This window comes from Procambarus clarkii, chromosome 41, assembly GCF_040958095.1.
Source record: "Procambarus clarkii isolate CNS0578487 chromosome 41, FALCON_Pclarkii_2.0, whole genome shotgun sequence".
NCBI classification, from domain to species: Eukaryota; Metazoa; Arthropoda; class Malacostraca; order Decapoda; family Cambaridae; genus Procambarus; species Procambarus clarkii.
The window spans coordinates 16817113-16835595 of NC_091190.1; the positions used below are offsets into that span (position 1 = coordinate 16817113).

At 41.1% G+C, this 18483-nt stretch overlaps 1 protein-coding gene and 5 non-coding genes across 6 annotated transcripts; 5 read left to right on the forward strand and 1 right to left on the reverse strand.

Annotated features, from left to right (window-relative positions):
• Nucleotides 1–1199: 1199 nt before the first annotated feature.
• TRNAY-GUA (transfer RNA tyrosine (anticodon GUA)) lies at nt 1200–1290 on the reverse strand. Its single transcript is given in 2 exon segments — nt 1200–1235; nt 1254–1290. It is a non-coding gene; the product is annotated as a tRNA-Tyr (tRNA).
• Nucleotides 1291–1570: 280 nt separating this feature from the next.
• On the forward strand, nt 1571–1661 carry TRNAY-GUA (transfer RNA tyrosine (anticodon GUA)). Its single transcript is given in 2 exon segments — nt 1571–1607; nt 1626–1661. It is a non-coding gene; the product is annotated as a tRNA-Tyr (tRNA).
• A 2643-nt stretch (nt 1662–4304) lies between these two features.
• On the forward strand, nt 4305–4395 carry TRNAY-GUA (transfer RNA tyrosine (anticodon GUA)). The gene is given in 2 exon segments: nt 4305–4341; nt 4360–4395. It is a non-coding gene; the product is annotated as a tRNA-Tyr (tRNA).
• A 657-nt stretch (nt 4396–5052) lies between these two features.
• TRNAY-GUA (transfer RNA tyrosine (anticodon GUA)) lies at nt 5053–5143 on the forward strand. The gene is given in 2 exon segments: nt 5053–5089; nt 5108–5143. It is a non-coding gene; the product is annotated as a tRNA-Tyr (tRNA).
• A 1962-nt stretch (nt 5144–7105) lies between these two features.
• TRNAY-GUA (transfer RNA tyrosine (anticodon GUA)) lies at nt 7106–7196 on the forward strand. The gene is given in 2 exon segments: nt 7106–7142; nt 7161–7196. It is a non-coding gene; the product is annotated as a tRNA-Tyr (tRNA).
• A 3047-nt stretch (nt 7197–10243) lies between these two features.
• LOC123761067 (uncharacterized) lies at nt 10244–18444 on the forward strand. The gene is made up of 9 exons (XM_045746957.2): nt 10244–10410; nt 11773–11860; nt 12010–12173; nt 13327–13461; nt 14676–14739; nt 15279–15415; nt 15986–16094; nt 16924–17032; nt 17212–18444. Exons 2-9 carry the CDS (start codon nt 11809–11811, stop codon nt 17435–17437), a joined length of 996 nt encoding a protein of 331 aa, XP_045602913.1. The 5' UTR covers nt 10244–10410; nt 11773–11808; the 3' UTR covers nt 17438–18444.
• Nucleotides 18445–18483: the final 39 nt, after the last annotated feature.

The following is an 18483-nucleotide window of genomic DNA, read 5'->3' on the forward strand; positions in this document are numbered from 1 at the left end:
GTTCGTCGATATATACAATGACAACTATTACCTGAATACAAATGGCATGTCACTGGAGCTTTTATAATAATTTCACCGGATATTCTCACTGCCCAAAGTAGACATGATATGATCTCATGTATGTATGTATCCCATGTATGGTCATGACCATCCGATGAGATGGCGATAGTCAGTGAACTTACTGTTACCTCTTGACATATATTATAGTCCCTCGTATAAAATAGAGTAGAAGCACAATGCTGCGTACGTAAGCATTTTAATACCAAAAAGAATGTGGCGTACGAGGCTTGACGTTTGCGTAGAGCAGTATTGATCTCATACACTCGTCCGGATGCTCAGTTCCAGCCTCCATTGGTAGAAGTGACTATATATAATATAATTATAATAAGTAATTCTCAATATAACGTCATTTAGATTTTAGGAATGATTATGAAGCGAGAGAAATGTACTGTAGCAATAGGTGTTCACTTGGACCCTGTGTGGTGCCTTTATGTGTAAATAGATAGGCTGAATATTAATATGATTATATTTGTTTTATTAAATAATTAATGGGTTACACGATACAGCAGTTTGCACCGCGTAGTATGCCCTTGTGGTGGACGGTAGTCGGAACGTCACAAAGACACCCATAGAGTTCGAATCCTGTTAGATGGATGATTTTACTTGAATTTACTGAGGTGGAGGTGATATATGACGGGTCACGGCCCTTACATATTGTCCCTGTCCATTGGGGTTTGGATTTTAATTGATTGTTTCTGCCGGAGGCGGCAAGATAGTTATTGTACATCCCATACTCATCCTGTAAGTGGGAGTTTATTGTGCACCCCATACTCATCCTGTGAGTGGTAGTTTATTATGCACCCCATAATCATCCTGTGAGTGGTAGTTTATTATGCACCCCATACTCATCCTGTGAGCGACGCTATAGGGATTACAGAGGGCGGGAAAAGGTCATATTAAATTATACTCCAGTGGAATTTTGTTCAACATTATTTAGAATCGGTGTACACATGTTATAATTCCCCTGACAACTAGCAGCAGACTTCTCTCACCCAGACTGTTGACCTTTGCTTCAAAGCAACAATAATTGTACAGTCGCCAGGGAGTCTGGCCAGTCACCGCACACAATATGTTTCTCCTGCTGACAACCGCTGGCCCGGAAGTCTGATGACCGTGTCACGTACGAGTCAAAATACTTATCCTTCGAACCGGATTCGAACCAGTGACCTATGGATGTCTGTCTCAAGTACCAACTACAGTCCACCGCTCTACCAACTGAGCTATCGAAGGTGTTACAGATAAGGGGTAAGGAGAGTTCCATTGTCTTATTTAGTCAACAATTTTATCATATAATATGATGACTTTTGGTAATGTACGTTACATATTAATCATTTTTCGTTCCCGGATACATTACTGATTACGAAGCAAAACATCTCGAATAGTTCTCAAGAATTTGTGCTCCTAAATACAGACGAGTTCAGAGTAAGCGAACAATTGTAATAAAGGCCACCACGGAGAGCAGCCCCGCCTGCGAGGTTCTTAAGTGTAGCAACTTTCACTTCCTTCAAGACCTTCGATAGCTCAGTTGGTAGAGCGGTGGACTGTAGTTGGTACTTAAGACAGACATCCATAGGTCACTGGTTCGAATCCGGTTCGAAGGATAACTTTTTGTCTTGTGTTATTTTTAGCTTACTTTGACAATGAGTGAACGGATTTTGCCCTGTGAGTGTATGGTAGAACTATGGAGTTAGCCAGAGCTTATGTTCTTAAAGTGAGAGTTGAATATTGAACTCATTATGAGCAGTCTATGAGTCATCTACTAATTCAGGTCACTGGAAGATAGAAGACAAAGGGAAGACATGATTACCACATACAAAATTCGCAGAGTAATAGACAGATAAGACAGACAGATTATTAGCATGGGTAGTACGCGAACAAGGGGACACAGATGGAAACCAAGTACTCAAATGAACCACAGATAAGGGATAAGGCATAATCATAAGGCATAACCACAGAGGCATAAGAAAAACAATTGTCAGAATAATTGATAGCTACAACCTACATGATAGCTGTGGGGTCCACCACCCCCCACAGGCTGGACATGGGGTCCACCACCCCCCACAGGCTGGACATGGGGTCCACCACCCCCCACAGGCTGGACATGGGGTCCACCACCCCCCACAGGCTGGACATGGGGTCCACCACCCCCCACAGGCTGGACATGGGGTCCACCACCCCCCACAGGCTGGACATGGGGTCCACCACCCCCACAGGCTGGACATGGGGTCCACCACCCCCCACAGGCTGGACATGGGGTCCACCACCCCCCACAGGCTGGACATGGGGTCCACCACCCCCCACAGGCTGGACATGGGGTCCACCATCCCCCACAGGCTGGACATGGGGTCCACCCCCCCCACAGGCTGGACATGGGGTCCACCACCCCCCACAGGCTGGACATGGGGTCCACCACCCCCCACAGGCTGGACATGGGGTCCACCACCCCCCACAGGCTGGACATGGGGTCCACCACTCCCCACAGGCTGGACATGGGGTCCACCACCCCCCACAGGCTGGACATGGGGTCCACCACCCCCCACAGGCTGGACATGGGGTCCACCACCCCCCACAGGCTGGACATGGGGTCCACCACCCCCCACAGGCTGGACATGGGGTCCACCACCCCCCACAGGCTGGACATGGGGTCCACCACCCCCCACAGGCTGGACATGTCCACCACCCCCAACAGGCTGGACATGGGGTCCACCACCCCCCACAGGCCTACGCCGGACTCCCCCTCTACGGTGCTGGAGGCCTACGCCGGAATACTATCAGTCATTACATTAATTAGACTTGTTACCAGAGGTCGCCAATAACTGTTAACTCAGTTACCCTGTTTGTGGTAGTCATTAACTTCATCATTTATAATATAATTTGTTCACAGTTAATTTACTTGTTAACTGACTTATTTTACTTGAAGGCTAATTACTGTTATCCTTATTAATTATACATCTTATCATTATCAGTTATAGTTTACTGTTAATTTACTTATAATATTTTATATATTTACGGGGTATAATTTACTATTAATTAAACTATATTATTTATAGATAAATCATTTTACCCCAGCATGAGTTGCAGTCACCCTACCCAAAAAGTCATCATTTACCTTTCCGAATTTATTGACTTGAAGGGAAATAGCAAAGAGGGATGGGATCCCTATATTATCTTCAGGCCACAGACCCTATAGTCTCCTCACACCACATACTTTACAGTCTCTTCAGGCCACGAACGTGACGGATGAAGCTTACCGCTGAAGTCTGACTGAAGCAGCGTGTCCGGGCGACGGCACCTTGCCTGGTGTTGACGTCGTCTCTCCGCTACTAATATCACCTTTTATGTTGACGTCGCTTCTCCACTATTGATATCACTTTTGGTCCATTTCCCGTTCTTTGGTCGTCAAGAAGTACTGATATCATAATTTACTCTCGGACTTGCGTATATTGATATATATATATTTTTTTTTTAACCTTTTGCCATAAAATTATATTTCCCGGTATCGGGCAGGTAGGGCGTATCCTATCCCTTAATCGTCGTCGCCCCTAAATCAACAATAACATTTCAGCAATATTCTGACCGCTTATTAATCTTATTATTATTTACATACAAGCCATTATATCTTATTTATTTATTTCTTTATTTATACAAAAGTTTTTACATTCTTGTAAAGACACTAGCACGCATAGGGTTTTGGGCAGGTCCTTAATCTTAATTTATAACCCGCAAAATTGTTTAATAACCAGGTACCCATTCACTGCTGGGTGAACAAGAGGCTACAGTTAAGGATTGGCGCCCAGTCAATCGTCCCCGGCCAGGATACAAACCCAGGCCAAAGCGCTCGCGAAGCGCCGAACGGGTGCTTTACCACTGAGCCATGATGACTACAATTAGTCTCTAGTCTTGGAGACCTCGTTAGTCTCTGAGCTCCATGAACAATTACAGTTTTATTGGCATATATCGTTACTTTTATATAAACCTGCATAACACTGCACCAGTTAATGACCGAATTTGTAATGAAGATTGATTCTCAATGCCCACTTAATTATTGAGCATTGAGTATCTTGTAATTTAGGCAAATAAGGCTTTCCTCTTTTTGAATCACGAACGTTATTATTCATGGCGATAATGCTTATTTTAATTTGATAAGGATGTGTTTTGATTCTCATTAAATCGTAGGTACCGTGTTCGTTAATTCCGGATTTGGCTGTGCCAGATTTGGCTTGAAACTTTCACCACCTTCAGCACCTTCGATAGCTCAGTTGGTAGAGCGGTGGACTGTAGTTGGTACTTGAGACAGACATCCATAGGTCACTGGTTCGAATCCGGTTCGAAGGATAGTTTTTCACTTCTTATCCTACCCAATCGTCAAAATATAGGGCCGGAGGGTGCCAGACGACGTTCGAACTTTTCTCGAACAGTGCTTGATCGACGTCCTATCTTCGAATCGCACCTTTGTAAACGCTTCACCCACGTACTACAAAAGCAAATAATTTTCATCGGAACCTAAACACCTAATAGGCCTAACTGTCCACCAAATTCTACTGTATAATGTATTAATTAGTACGCGAGGAAACACAAGTTTTTGAATACACAGCTTAAGAACTGCATGACCCACAAAATTGCATGCGGGCTGCTTCAACCTTCATGGTTTTTGCTTCAGAAACAAAACAGTGTCTCGATCGCATATTTTGGGCTCTGGTGGAAAGTTTTATAGGCAAATGAATACTAAAATTATCAAAATAAACGATAATCAAGTAGGGGTACATCTTCATAAGCAATAATTATCTGCACATAGTTATACAACCTTTAGCTTAGCAAATTTATTATGCACTCAATACTCATCCTATGAGCGGTACTGAAAAGGGGTGACAGAGGTACACATAATGGTCTCAAGAACGGAATGCCAAATGATTTGTTAATTAGCTAATCTCCAAGGCTAAAGGTTGTCCATTAAAAGGCTTGTTACATGATGCAATCAGTAAGTTTCCATCTCCTTCGATAGCTCAGTTGGTAGAGCGGTGGACTGTAGTTGGTACTTGAGACAGACATCCATAGGTCACTGGTTCGAATCCGGTTCGAAGGATAAGTTTTTTGCTTCAGTTTTCTCGGCTTTTTTTTTTTATAAATTCCTTTATTGTCATCCTAGTGATTCTCTTGTGCGTTCTCGCCATTATCAATCGGATCCAAAACTTTATTCTTAAATGGTTGTTCATTTATAATTCGGTAAGTTTATGTAAAATTACAGTACATTAAGTACCTAAGAAAACGTCATTATACCCTAATGATGCTTCATCGACTCTAGTGCGTGCTCAAGTTTTATTGTGTATATCTGCATAGTGTATGATAAATCTATACACAGTTTTATCGTGTATGTTTGTATTGTTTTTATTTATTTTTGTTCCTGGGTAGTAAGTGTTATTTTCTGATTGTTTTTGCCTCCGAAATACAGAAAATGGCTATTATTTCCCCCTCAAACTTTGCCTAAGACAGCTTAGGAAAGACGTCTTGAAGGCACCTGAAGGCTGCCGTCTTTATGAAGCATTGTATTACAGCTCTAGTTAAGGAGTACCAAATTGTGTTATTGAATTAGCCCAAATGGCATTTTAAAAAACTGAACATTTAGCTAAAGAACATAACCTAGCCTAACCTATTGTCCCATACGAGGCAGCTCCCCTTGACCCATACGAGGCAGCTCATATATATATATATATATATATATATATATATATATATATATATATATATATATATATATATATATATATATATATATATATATATATATATATATATATATTATATATATATATATATATATATATATATATATATATATATATATATATATATTATATATATATATATATATATATATATATATATATATATATATATATATATATATATATATATATATATATACCGCCACACCCCACGTCACAGCCACATCCTACCTCAGCTAGAAATCCACAGACCATCACCTTTCAGCTAGACCCCCATCACACAGCCAGACCCCCATCACACAGCCAGACCCCCATCACACAGCCAGACCCCCATCACACAGCCAGACCCCCATCACACAGCCAGACCCCCATCACACAGCCAGACCCCATCACACAGACACCCCACCTCACACGTTGAATCACCCAGCATTATGATAGCTGCAAATAAGTTGAGAAATACAACACGTTGGATCAAGCAGTTTGTTGTGGATAGCATTTCGTTCACAACGGTGGTCTCGTAATCCCTCCATGTTTATTGATCAAATTTAAACATTACTTTCATGGGTGAAGCACTTTTGACAGAAAAGCGTGTCTAGTCTCACGGCATTTTTCTAACAATTTACACACGGTCAATAGCCTGGTAAATCTATAAATCTCTGAGTTACTTAACAATATCATCCACAATATCACTTTTGAGAGAGTTCCTGGAGACTTCAATGCTTATGATAGTAATGATCAGAACAGCTGTATATCTCTAAGCGTCACCACCTCTAAATTGTCTATGTTCTAAGGTTCTTCAAGTGTTTACATGATCTAAGGTTACTCGAGTGTATAAAAAATTGTATATATTCGAAGGTTACTCTAGTGCAGTGATTCCCAAAGTGGACGGCACTTTATATATATATATATATATATATATATATATATATATATATATATATATATATATATATATATATATATATATATATATATATATATATATATATATATATATATATATATATAATATATAATGTTTCTCTAGTGTTCATATGTTCCAAGGTTACTTAGGTGTTAATATGTTTTAAGGTGTTCTACAACCATACTCCACAATTCTACATACTTAGATATCAAAGGATTGGCATGATGTTTAATCTGCTAACACTTGTATTTATGTTTGAGAATGCAATGCTTTGAAAACAACTGCAAAAAAATCATTCATTAGTATGATATAAAATACGACACAGATTATTAAAATGTAGTATTCCTGTACCGGTGGCAAGTGTGAAAGCATTAGAGGGTGTGGGACTTAAGTGTTGTAACTTTCCATGTATGTAACGCCTTCGATAGCTCAGTTGGTAGAGCGGTGGACTGTAGTTGGTTCTAGAGACAGACATCCATAGGTCACTGGTTCGAATCCGGTTCGAAGGATGAGATTTTTCCCTTCAATCAACCAGCTAGTGACATATTCCACTATGTTAACTTAACTCCATTCCTTATGAACAATTGCCAAAGTGCACATAAATCCAGCCACCAAACCACCTGTTTACGAATTAAAAACAATTCACACACAATTCACGTGTGTAAGACGTGTGTGTGTAAAGACGTTCGAACTTTGTTCGAACGTCTAGTCTTCCAGGCTCTCCAGGTGGTCCAGTGGTCCAGTCTCCCCAGATCCCAAGTGACTGGCAGTTCTTTAACAATCATCTCTTCTGGTGGAAGGGTGAGAATTAGATGAGTAATAAACTGTATTTTCATCCACATTTTTCCCACGACTTTTTTTCACTAATCAATTTTTATGACTCATGACTCATTTAAAGACTTCTATAATCATAATCATATATCAGAACTCGTCTATACAATAAATGATGAAACAAAATGATTTTCTGATAAGTTATTTTATTTTGACTACATGGAAGAAATGGGTGCTGTATAGGAACAGAGAGCACAATATAAACATCAGAGGCTCACCATTCCTTCCCCCCGTCCCATCCCAAACCCTTATCCTGATCCCTTCCCAGGGCTAATATAGTCGTAATGGCTTGGCGCTTTCCCTGATAAGTCCCTCCCTCACCACTCTTCAATCTCTTGCCAACAAATATACAAAATATTGCTGGAATAGCAGTGGACGCTTTCAAGAGATGATTGGACAAAGTTTCTGAGGGATTTACTGAACCAGCCCAACTGTGATGGCTATATGGACCTTCGGGCTACGAAGACAAACAGCCACAAGTTCACTACGGGCTCACCATAGCCCGTGCTACTTGGAACTTTTGTTCCAAGTAGCGGAATCTAAAACAACAACAACAAACAGACTCAAAGAATAAGAGAGAATGTCTGTATGTTTATATTTGTGTCCAAAGTTGAAGACCCGACGCTTGCTACTAACCTCACCCAAATTTGCAGGGGAACTGGTGTTGGGTAGGGGACGGACACAGGCTGGTCGGGGTAGGCCTAATTTAAATACGTTAAACGATATTATAAATAATAAAGACCCTCCGTGCCATTTTCATTGGGTTTGTACATTTCTGGAGAGTCAAAGACCACTACATAGTTTACATTTGTCAGAACATGAGAACACGGAGCAATAGAATTGTGGCATTTGGATATTCCTATGCTACTTCTTTCCACAGATTTTGGATTCTGATTGAAAAGATATTAATAGCGAATGAAAAGGATAAGAGACAGACTAAGAGCCGAGATATGAGGACAAGGAGCTGGGATATAAGGACAAAGTTGGAATATGAGAACAAGGAGCTGAATATGAGGACAAGGAGCTGGGATATGAGGATAAGAAACTGGGATATGAGGACAAGGAGCTGGGATATGAGGAAAACAAGCTGGGATATGAGGAAAAGGAGCTGGTGTATGAGGACAAGGAGCTAGGGAGAGAGAATGGAGTAAGTCTCAAAACCGGTTGGTATACTCTCTAAAATCAGATATTATGTTCCAAACTCTGCTCTCCTCTCACCATACTATGCGCTAATCTATCTCTATCTTGCATATGGTATCTGTGCATGGGGCTCAACCACTGTAAACTACCTCAAGCCCATCATACCCCAGCAAAAATCTCGTATCAGAATAATAACAAACTCTGCTGTCAGACAACACCCAGCCCTCCCCCCCCCCCCCCCTGTTTAAATCCCTAAACATGCTAAACATAAACTCACTCCACACGTTCTCCTGTATCAATTACATTTTCAAAACCCTGTTCTGAAACTCTTCCTGGATACATGTAATAGAACCCATAATCACCACACCAGAAATTAATATCTCTTTGATATCCCCAGAGTCAAACTTAATCTGTGTAAACACTCTTTGCAAATAAAGGGACCTTGTCTGTGGAACTCATTCCCTAACGAATTGAAAAGCAGTCCAACTTTTGCCTTAATTCAAAATAAAACTAATAAAGTACCTAATTTCATCTTCATAGTTTCCTACCTAGTGCTTTATACTCGCACTGTATCTAGTACAACCCAATCCCCCATTATATGTACCTAAGCCATACAGTCTTTATCTTTGTCATCATGGCTATCACCTTATATCATGGTTGTTATATTGAGTGCATATTTTACTGTATTATTCCTTGAAATAATCCTCAATTTGTGCTACAATGAAACAGTTGATAACCCTCAAATTTTACCCTAATGTACCTACTGATCTTAGTCATTATTGTGTATTAATCTAATCTCTGTGTATTGTGTCAAATTTTCTTACAATGTACCTGTAAACATTTTTTGTCGATTTTACTGGAAATTACCTACTTTAAATTATCTATTTAAAATTATCTGTTAGATTAAGGACCTGCCAGAAACGCTATGCGTGCTGGTGGCTTTACAAAAATGTAAAATCATCATTGCTATATACTCTCTTAACCCCCTAATGTACCTTCTTGTATATAAATAAATAAATAATGGAATAATGGTTCATTTGCACCATCGGGGTATCGAACAGCGACTCTACAGAAATCAAGGTCGTCGCTCTACCGGCAAGTCCAAGTTAATCAACAGCGAATATTTTAACAATTTTAAAATAATCACATTTCGTAAGTAGAAAAAAATCTTCACATCCTGCCTCGTCTCTTCACCTCTCTTATCCCCTCCCCACTCTTCCCTTCATACCCCTTCCCCTCCTCCCTTCTTCCCCTCTCCTGTCTTCTTACCCCCTCCCCCCCACTTCCTCCTCTTAACCCAGAGACCCCTTCTCAAGCAAGGGATTTAATCCCACGATAAATCCCTCACTTCCCCCTGCTATCATCGGTCATCTACCCCTCTTCCACGACGAACTTTGCCAGCCACTTTACCTCTTCCTCCCCCCGATCTCTCTGTTCCACCCATTCCTTAACAACGCCACTCCTCCCCCCCTTTCTCACCCCCATCTCCAAAACATCCCTCCCCCCCTTCCTTCCTTCGCCAGCAGCGACTATCCTGGAATCTATCCAAGGTCAGAGTGTCTAAGGATACTGGGGTTCCTCTGAGGGGTTGATCAGTCCACGCTTGTCCGCCCGTGACGCGCCTCGCTCCGTCCCTCTAAGGGTCCAGGCAAGTAGCTCCGTCCCTCCGTCCAGGCAGGTAGCTCCGTCCCTCCGTCCACCTACGTACCTCCGTCCCCAGCCTGCCAACGACCATACTGCGGCTACTTGAAGGCAAGTGATAACACTGATATGAATTAGCTAAAACTTGGCCAGGATTCGTCAAGCATTTGCGCGTCTACTAACTAAAGCTGTCTTTCCTGCACTCCTGGAGGCTTTGTTTACATTTATTAAACAGTTTATGAACTCCGAAGACTACGAGATTGTTTATAACAATAATACCCATTGGTTGTAAAACTTCCAAGCTGGTGAACTGTTTAATAAATGTAAACAAAGCCACCCCATGAGTGTTGAGAGATATTCCGGTAATTGTCAGTAGATGCGTCAATGATTGGTGATTCCTATAACCTCCCTCCACGGCGTATGAGATTAAAAAACACTAATGTACATTCTGTAGAAAGTTTAGTGAGGAAAGACCTGGGTAAATAATGGTTTGGAAACAGGATTGTTAGTGAGTATAACAAATTAATTAACCGGGAACATGATAGACGTGAGACATGGGAGCGGTGGATTGTCTCAAGCATAGGTTATACATATAGTCTATATGAATGAGTTCATATGGACTTTATGAATAATAATTCATAATTCATTTGGTATAGGGTATTCATTCGTGAGGGTATAATAATTCATTTTGTTGGGGACAGGTAGCCTGTTTATATATATATGTATTATAAACGTTAGGTTTACCCCATCCCACAACCCCACACAACAAGCTGACTAACTCCCGGGCACCTATTTACTGCTAGGTGAACAGAGGCACTAGGTGATAGAAAACGTTCGAATAATTTCTGCCCCGCCCGGGATTCGAACCCGAAATTTCCTACTGCGATTGAAGAACGATCCCGACTGTACCACCGAGAGCCTATAAATATGCGTTACCTCGTGTGAACCAGTAGAAACTCCGTAGAGTTTCCTATAATATATTCCTAAGTTCTTATGCTTCATGGCGTCCGCAACAAGCTAATTAATCAGTTGCTAGCATTTTCATACCTGACGTCTATAATGCGTTGCAACTGGGGAAAAAATAAATCAAATGTATAATTTTTATTTAGTGTTACACAATTGCAATACAGTTTAGTGTGTTAATACAATAAGAAAAACCAGTAATGTAAATGTATAATAATTTATAATAATTATTTTATAATCAATGATTATTTATATTTATTGTCCATCTCTATGACATGGGGGGAATAAGAGCCAAGTTCTCACGATTGAACAAGCGTCAGTATAACGATGTTGTTAATTTTAATAAAGCACCGGAATTTTGACGTTATAGTTGACAGGGTCCAAATTGAGATACATTAAGTGTGAGGACAGGTTATCCTAAGTTTAATCCAAAAAATGTATAATTACAGAATAATATTCCATGTATAATTGCCCTTCGTTAATGATAGTGAAAACTCTAAATTACTGCAGGTGTGAGGTTGAACTGTAGCTCTCGGGACGCAGAAGATGGCCTCTCTGGTGCTGCTCGGAGCGGTGTTGTTAATTAACTCCGTTGGTGGTAAGTGATTGTACTTCCCTGTCTATGTGTTGATGACAAGTGCCTGTACACCCTCTGACTATGCATCCCCACTAAACATCCCTACGTATGCATACCTGTATAAGTATATATACATTATATCTCCACCCGGCAATGTTTTTACACTCCAGCGGCCTCCAGCGCCCCTGCGGAGTCTGCGTCAGGCGCGGAGCGGTGTCCAGGGAGTGATCATATACAGTGCGCTCACAGCGCCACCTGTATCCCTCACCGCTACCTGTGTGACAAGGACTCAGACTGTCCCAATCTCTCTGATGAGGATCTCGACCTCTGTAAAGTTAGTATTTAACCCCTCTTTTGTTTTTGACTTCTGTAAAGTTAGTATTTAACCCCTCTTTTGTTTTTTTTACTTCTGTAAAGTTAGTATTTAACCCTTCTTTTGTTTTTGACTTCTGTAAAGTTAGTATTTAACCCTTCTTTTGTTTTTAGGATTCTTCAAGCATTTACTTGAATGCATTTACATTTACAGCGTTTACTTGATTCTTTAGGCACTTCCGAAATCTGTTCATCTATAGGTTAAAATCTGGTAAAATCTTCCAGTAATCATGGCGGGTTTGTTTGCATTTATTAGTCACAAGTTAATGTTATTACGGTTATAAACAGCCTCGTTGTGCTTGGGAGCTCATAAACAATAAATAAACATAAATGTAAACAAAGTCGCAATGACTGAGGAAAGATGTACTGGTTTCGTAAGTGGAGGCGTAAATGCATGATGAATCCTGGCCTTAGTCTATGAATTAATGCTCAGCTTTCAAAATGAAATGTTTTTTGAGTCGGGAAAAATGATGTAAACACTTAACAAATGTTGAATTTTCTCTCTTAAGTGGCAATATAATGAATCTCTATAACCGTTCCAGAAGTGTGTAATGTTATTAGTTATTACTACGCTATTGTGGTTCAAGTTCAAGTACGTTTATTATGACAATAAAATCTCAAAGGGATATCGTAGCTTAGGCTATTTCTACCCTTCTGTGGGTTTCTGATGCCCGGGTAGGGTAGCTGATAGGCATTGTCGTCCTGTTTTAGGGTACCACAGCGCACTGTGGTACCCTACCACAGCGCACTGTGGTATCCTACCACAGTGGGCACTTGCTGGGAGGGGGGATAACATGTAATTCCTTTAGCTCACTGGAGATTGGAGCTGGAGCCTCAGCACCACAAGACCATCGTGCTATTAACCACAAGTACCAGTTAGGTACATCTGAGGTCCCTCCTTGTTGTCCGGTAGTCATGGTCTAGCTGGTAGCACCAAGGGCTCGCATTTTGTAGGCCTGAGTTGTAATCCCCGATGATCCAAGGGGAAATATAATTGATGTAAACAAAGCAAATGAATACTAACGTTTGTATCATGATATAATATATCTTGTCTTTCCTGCCGTATCTTCTGTTCGCTATCCACGCCCTGTCCTGGCCTGGTGACGGCGCTGCAGGCGTGGCGGAACGACTGCAGCCGAGGGGAGGCGCGGTGCAAGCGACAAGGGGAGTCGAACTGCGTCAGTATCCCCATCTACTGCAACACCACGGACCCTCCCTGTGAAGGCGACCTCGACCTGCGAGTGTGTGAGGTAGGTCGCTTTGTCCCCCGTGTGTGTGGTGGTCCTGTCTCACTTGAGCGTCTCTTCAAGATGAGCCGTGCCACGATTCAACAATCATTTACGAGTTCACTTACGAGACCAATAAATCGTTCATAAATCATTGTGGCCGAGTTTGTATTCATTAAACAGTTTACGAGGTGGGGAACTTCGTAACCCAAGGTTGTTGTTGTTGTAATGTGCTTAGTAAATCCTGGCTCAGAGTAACGTAAGATATATGTTAATAGTTCTGTTGACAGAATTTACATTATGTGGTGTAAACTCCCACAGGTACTTGTAGCTAGGCTTAAAATAACAGCCGTTGTAAAGAATAATTCAGCCCGTTTTCTGTGTTTGCTATTCACTAAAAAAAAATATATACAGTATAGCAGGTTTGTCTATCAAGAAACGTACGAACCTAAGCAATCCTATCCTATCGATGCCCTACGGGCTCACCATAGCCCGTGCTACTTGGAACTGTTTGTTCCAAGTAGCGAATCTTTAACAACATATCGATGCCGATGCATAGAAAACGTCAATATTACGGTGCTTAAATTGTAACAATATGTAACCCAGCTGGTTTTCTTCCTGTTGGGGAGTGTTGTACATGCTGCTATGGCGGTGTGTCCACTCACAAGATGAGTGGCGCTGCCCAATAAACTCGCCCCTCGGGACAAAATTTAAAAAAAAATTAAATGTCACATTTTTAACGGACGGATCTATTCCGTTAAGTGTGACCTATGGGCGAGAGGACGACCTGAACACTGACTTAGACCACACACTAGAAGGTGAAGGGACGACGACGTTTCGGTCCGTCCTGGACCATTCTCAAGTCGATTTGAGAATGGTCCAGGACGGACCGAAACGTCGTCGTCCCTTCATCTTCTAGTGTGTGGTCTGGTCAACATACTTTAGCCACGTTATTGTGACTCATCGCCTGCACTGACTTGTGTAAAAACAAAATCGCATTAGCACTCATCAGCATGGTGGAGATTGTGTAAGCTGCACTAACAATCATATATTGCAAAGACAGTAGGCCTATAGTAAGTGTGTTTATTATAAAGGCAGATGTAGACCTGTGGTAACAATCGATATGTTGTTGTTTTAGGTCTATGTAACAATATATTATAAACGCGCTGTAGGTCTATTGTAGCGATCAATATGGTGCACTCGCATAGTAGGCCTATTTAGACGTTAATTTGTTGCAGATGCTGTACGACAAGAAGCTGCAGCCTCTAAACTCCGTCACACTTAAACACTTTGGTCATAAAGGTAAGTTAGGCCTATCCTGTAGGCCTACCCCTGTTTCCTGCCTTACAGGTAAGTTTGAAAGGGTATGTTTAGGCTTATCCATTTCTTTAGCAATTATAGCAGCAAAGAACAAAAATATACTATAATATTTGTTCAAGCAAATACAACCCAAATACAGTAACTATATATAATGTTTCGTAGAACGTATATCAAAGTATTAATATCGTGTCGTTCATTATGCTTATGGGGACGAATGAAATACAATGAGCGGCTCCAAAGAAACAAGCCGTTACATGGTAGGGAAGTTGTTCTGTAGAGTAATGGACCTTTGGACCATCGGGGTTCGAACGCCGACTCTGCAGGAATACAAGTGAGGTGTTTTATAGAATGATTGATTGATGAAGATTAAGCGACGGGCTCACATAGACACTTCGTTCTGAGTAGCCATATCTAAAACAACAACAAACGAAGATTAAGCCAGCTTGGAGGTAGCACGGGCATGAATAGACGGGCCCGTAAAGGTGTTTTATAGATTATAATGTGATCATGTACCCCCACAGAGACGAACCTGGAAATGGGTGAGCAGCTGAAGGCGGAGTTCCAAAGAGCAGTGAACCTGACGATGCAGCACTCGGAGTGTCCAGCACTGTACACCCTCGTCGGTCAGCAGTGCCTCTCTCTCTTCTTCCCCGGGGCTGTGAGTCTCTGTGTATTAAGGACACACACACACACACATTGAAATTGAAATAAGTTTATTGAGGTAAAATACACACAAAGGGATGAGGTAGCTCAAGCTATTCTCACCCCGTTCAGTACATCGTGTTAATACATACATATACACACATCACAAACAATAAACATATTACCAAATATTCTGAGAGATAAACATATACATTTCCTAACACACATATTAAGTTTATGAAGAATCTAAATGTTAAGTTTAGAATCAGGAAAGACTTGGATAAATACAGGTTTGGAAATAGGATGATTGATTTATAGGACAACTTACCGGGTAACATAATGGATATGGGATCGCTGAATTGTTTCAAGCGTAGATTAGACATATATGTGAATGAATGTCTTTAGATATCAGTAGGACTTGCACCTTATGGGGCCAATAGTCCTATAGTTTTATATATTCTTGTGTTCGTATACACAAGAATACTGATGCGAACAAGCCTGAATGGTCCCCCAGGCATATATATACAACTGAAAACTCATATATAACTTATAAAAAAGAAGAATACTGATATATATGTTTCGTCAGGTGGGATGGGGTGAGGCCCGGGCCTTCTGCAAGCTCCTGGACGGCGACCTCCTCACCCTCAGGAACGTGACGGACTACATGGAGCTCCTCCGTCACCTTCACCAAGCTGGTGAGTGCCATCCTCGAAGTACGTATGTGCACACACTCTAATTTATTTTCACAACCAAAGATCACATTCACTCAAATTCACTTTAAAGGTTACATTCATATCCTAACCTACCAGAGGCCCCACGAACAGAAAACGGGACATTATGACAATTTCGTGAGCCGCTACACTTTTCTCAGTCTTGGGCCTTAAGTTAAGTATACGTGAAAATGCAACGTGATATTACGAGGACGGGTCGATAATGAGGTTAAGTTATCTGATCTGTCTCAGTTTTTAATGTTCGTGTTATATAACTAATCTTTGTTTTATATAACTGGAAAAACCCTTTAAGATTTTAAAAAAATTGGTTGCCCTGTTATATGAACTTCATAATTTTACTTTTAATTTTCCTAAATTTTTTTGGTACCATTTTTAACCAATTTTTGTTGTTCTAGATTTACTTATTATTAATCCTTGTATACAAAACTTTTTTTATATGTAAGAATCCTTAGACCTATGGTTTATTACGTCACCCACCGCCAGGGTCAGGTCACGCCCAAGACCAGTCCACCTCCCCATATATTCTTCCCAAGAAATGCCTTAATCCATCAAAAATCTGTTTTTTGGAGAAGCTCGCACCTTAACAGCATTTTCTTTTACACATATATTCCATTCCATTCTGATTCCCTTGTGATCACTGTTCCCTAGCTTATTCCCTATTTCGGTGTCATTTATATGTCAGTTAGTTAACGCTAAGTCTAAAACATAATTTTTCCTTGTTGGCACCTTTATATGTAATCCATAGCCTTCTGTCTATACCAATCTAATGTTGTTTAAATGATCTTTTTATCAGGGGTGACTGCGGATTTCTGGGTGGGCGGCCGGTACGTGAACAAAACGCATGGTTGGACGTGGTTGGACGACTCTCCCATGGATATGGGCTCCCCATACTGGGCTCTCAGGTTAGTCATTCGACGGCTCCCAGTAGGTCAAACATGCTGGTGTAACGTCTATAAAACGTTACATAAGTGTTACTTGCCCCTATTACTCTGGATCATTTTGAGTTCCTTCTCGTTTTCTTACGTATACTTTATTCATCAATGTTGTTTATTCGTGTACTAACTAGTGTTTCCTGCATCAGGCACGGAACCACCTGCCAGGGTCGTAACGTCACCAACGAGGACACCGGCCGGACGCGGCTAGCTAACCACGGTGCCTGCTACCACTACCAGCAGGCGCCCCTCAATTACCCCTCCGGCTGGTGCGTCGCCCTCACCTACCAGCATTACTACTACTTCACCGACGAGGACTGTCTCCTGAAGAAGAGCCCTCTCTGTGTCTACGGTGACCCTCAATATCTCGAGTAGCTCCTGGCCTAACTGTACATGCTCGAGTAACATTTGTTCAACGTCGAACCAGTATTATGAAAGCTGATTCAGTGTTGCATTAATGTCATTTGTCCAGCATTACTCCAGGGAGAAGGGTGGAGCCATGTGATGCAAGGGGGAGGGTGGGGCCATGTGCTACAAGGAAGAGGATGGGGCCATGTTTTGCTATGGGGGGAGGTGGTTTATGGAGCCATGTGCTACAAGAGGGGAGGATGGGCCCATGTTTTGCTATGGGGAGAGGTGGTTTATGGAGCCTTGCATGTGCTACAAGGGGGAGGATGGGGGCCATGTGATGCATAGGGTAGGGGGGGGGGATTACGCTGCCTTATACACAAGCATTTTGGGAGTTTTGTTTGCTAATTGATGACAGTAGCATTAATTAGATGTTGAATCCTTTAATTACAAAGAAATGTTGAGGTTTCCAGTTGTTGCCACTCATTTACTCATTTACACTACTTATAAGCAGTAACTACATTATAGTTGATCATTAAATTAGAGGTTTTTAGCTATCATAATTTTAAAATTCATGACTTTAATTTTAAAGTCCTTGCTCTTTGTGCATTATTGACCAATGTTTACTGTATTGCTTGTGAACCAACTATTTACAGGCCATCCTCCTCAAATGATAGTATAGTAATTCTTTGGCCGAAAGTACAAGTAAGTAGCGATGGTCCACCAAAAAAGTTCCCTTTTGTACTATTAATTTTATAGAGTCCGGAAAAAAATAAAGTTGAAACCAAACTTAATTCCTAGACCCAGTACAGCATATATATGTACTATATTAGGCCTAAGTGTGTATTAGGCGTAGGATTGCTAGATATATTATGTTGCAGTTAAAAAGGTTTCCCATTTGACCAAATTCAGTAATATAAAAGTCAACTTTCTGGTGGTCCATCACTACATATTGGTACTTTTAACTTAATAGTTACTATAAGTGCTACCATTTTAGGAGGATGGGCTGAAATAAATATATGTATTGCATTTTATTTTTGTCTTATTGAAAATCCCCAAAATAAACCGGGTAA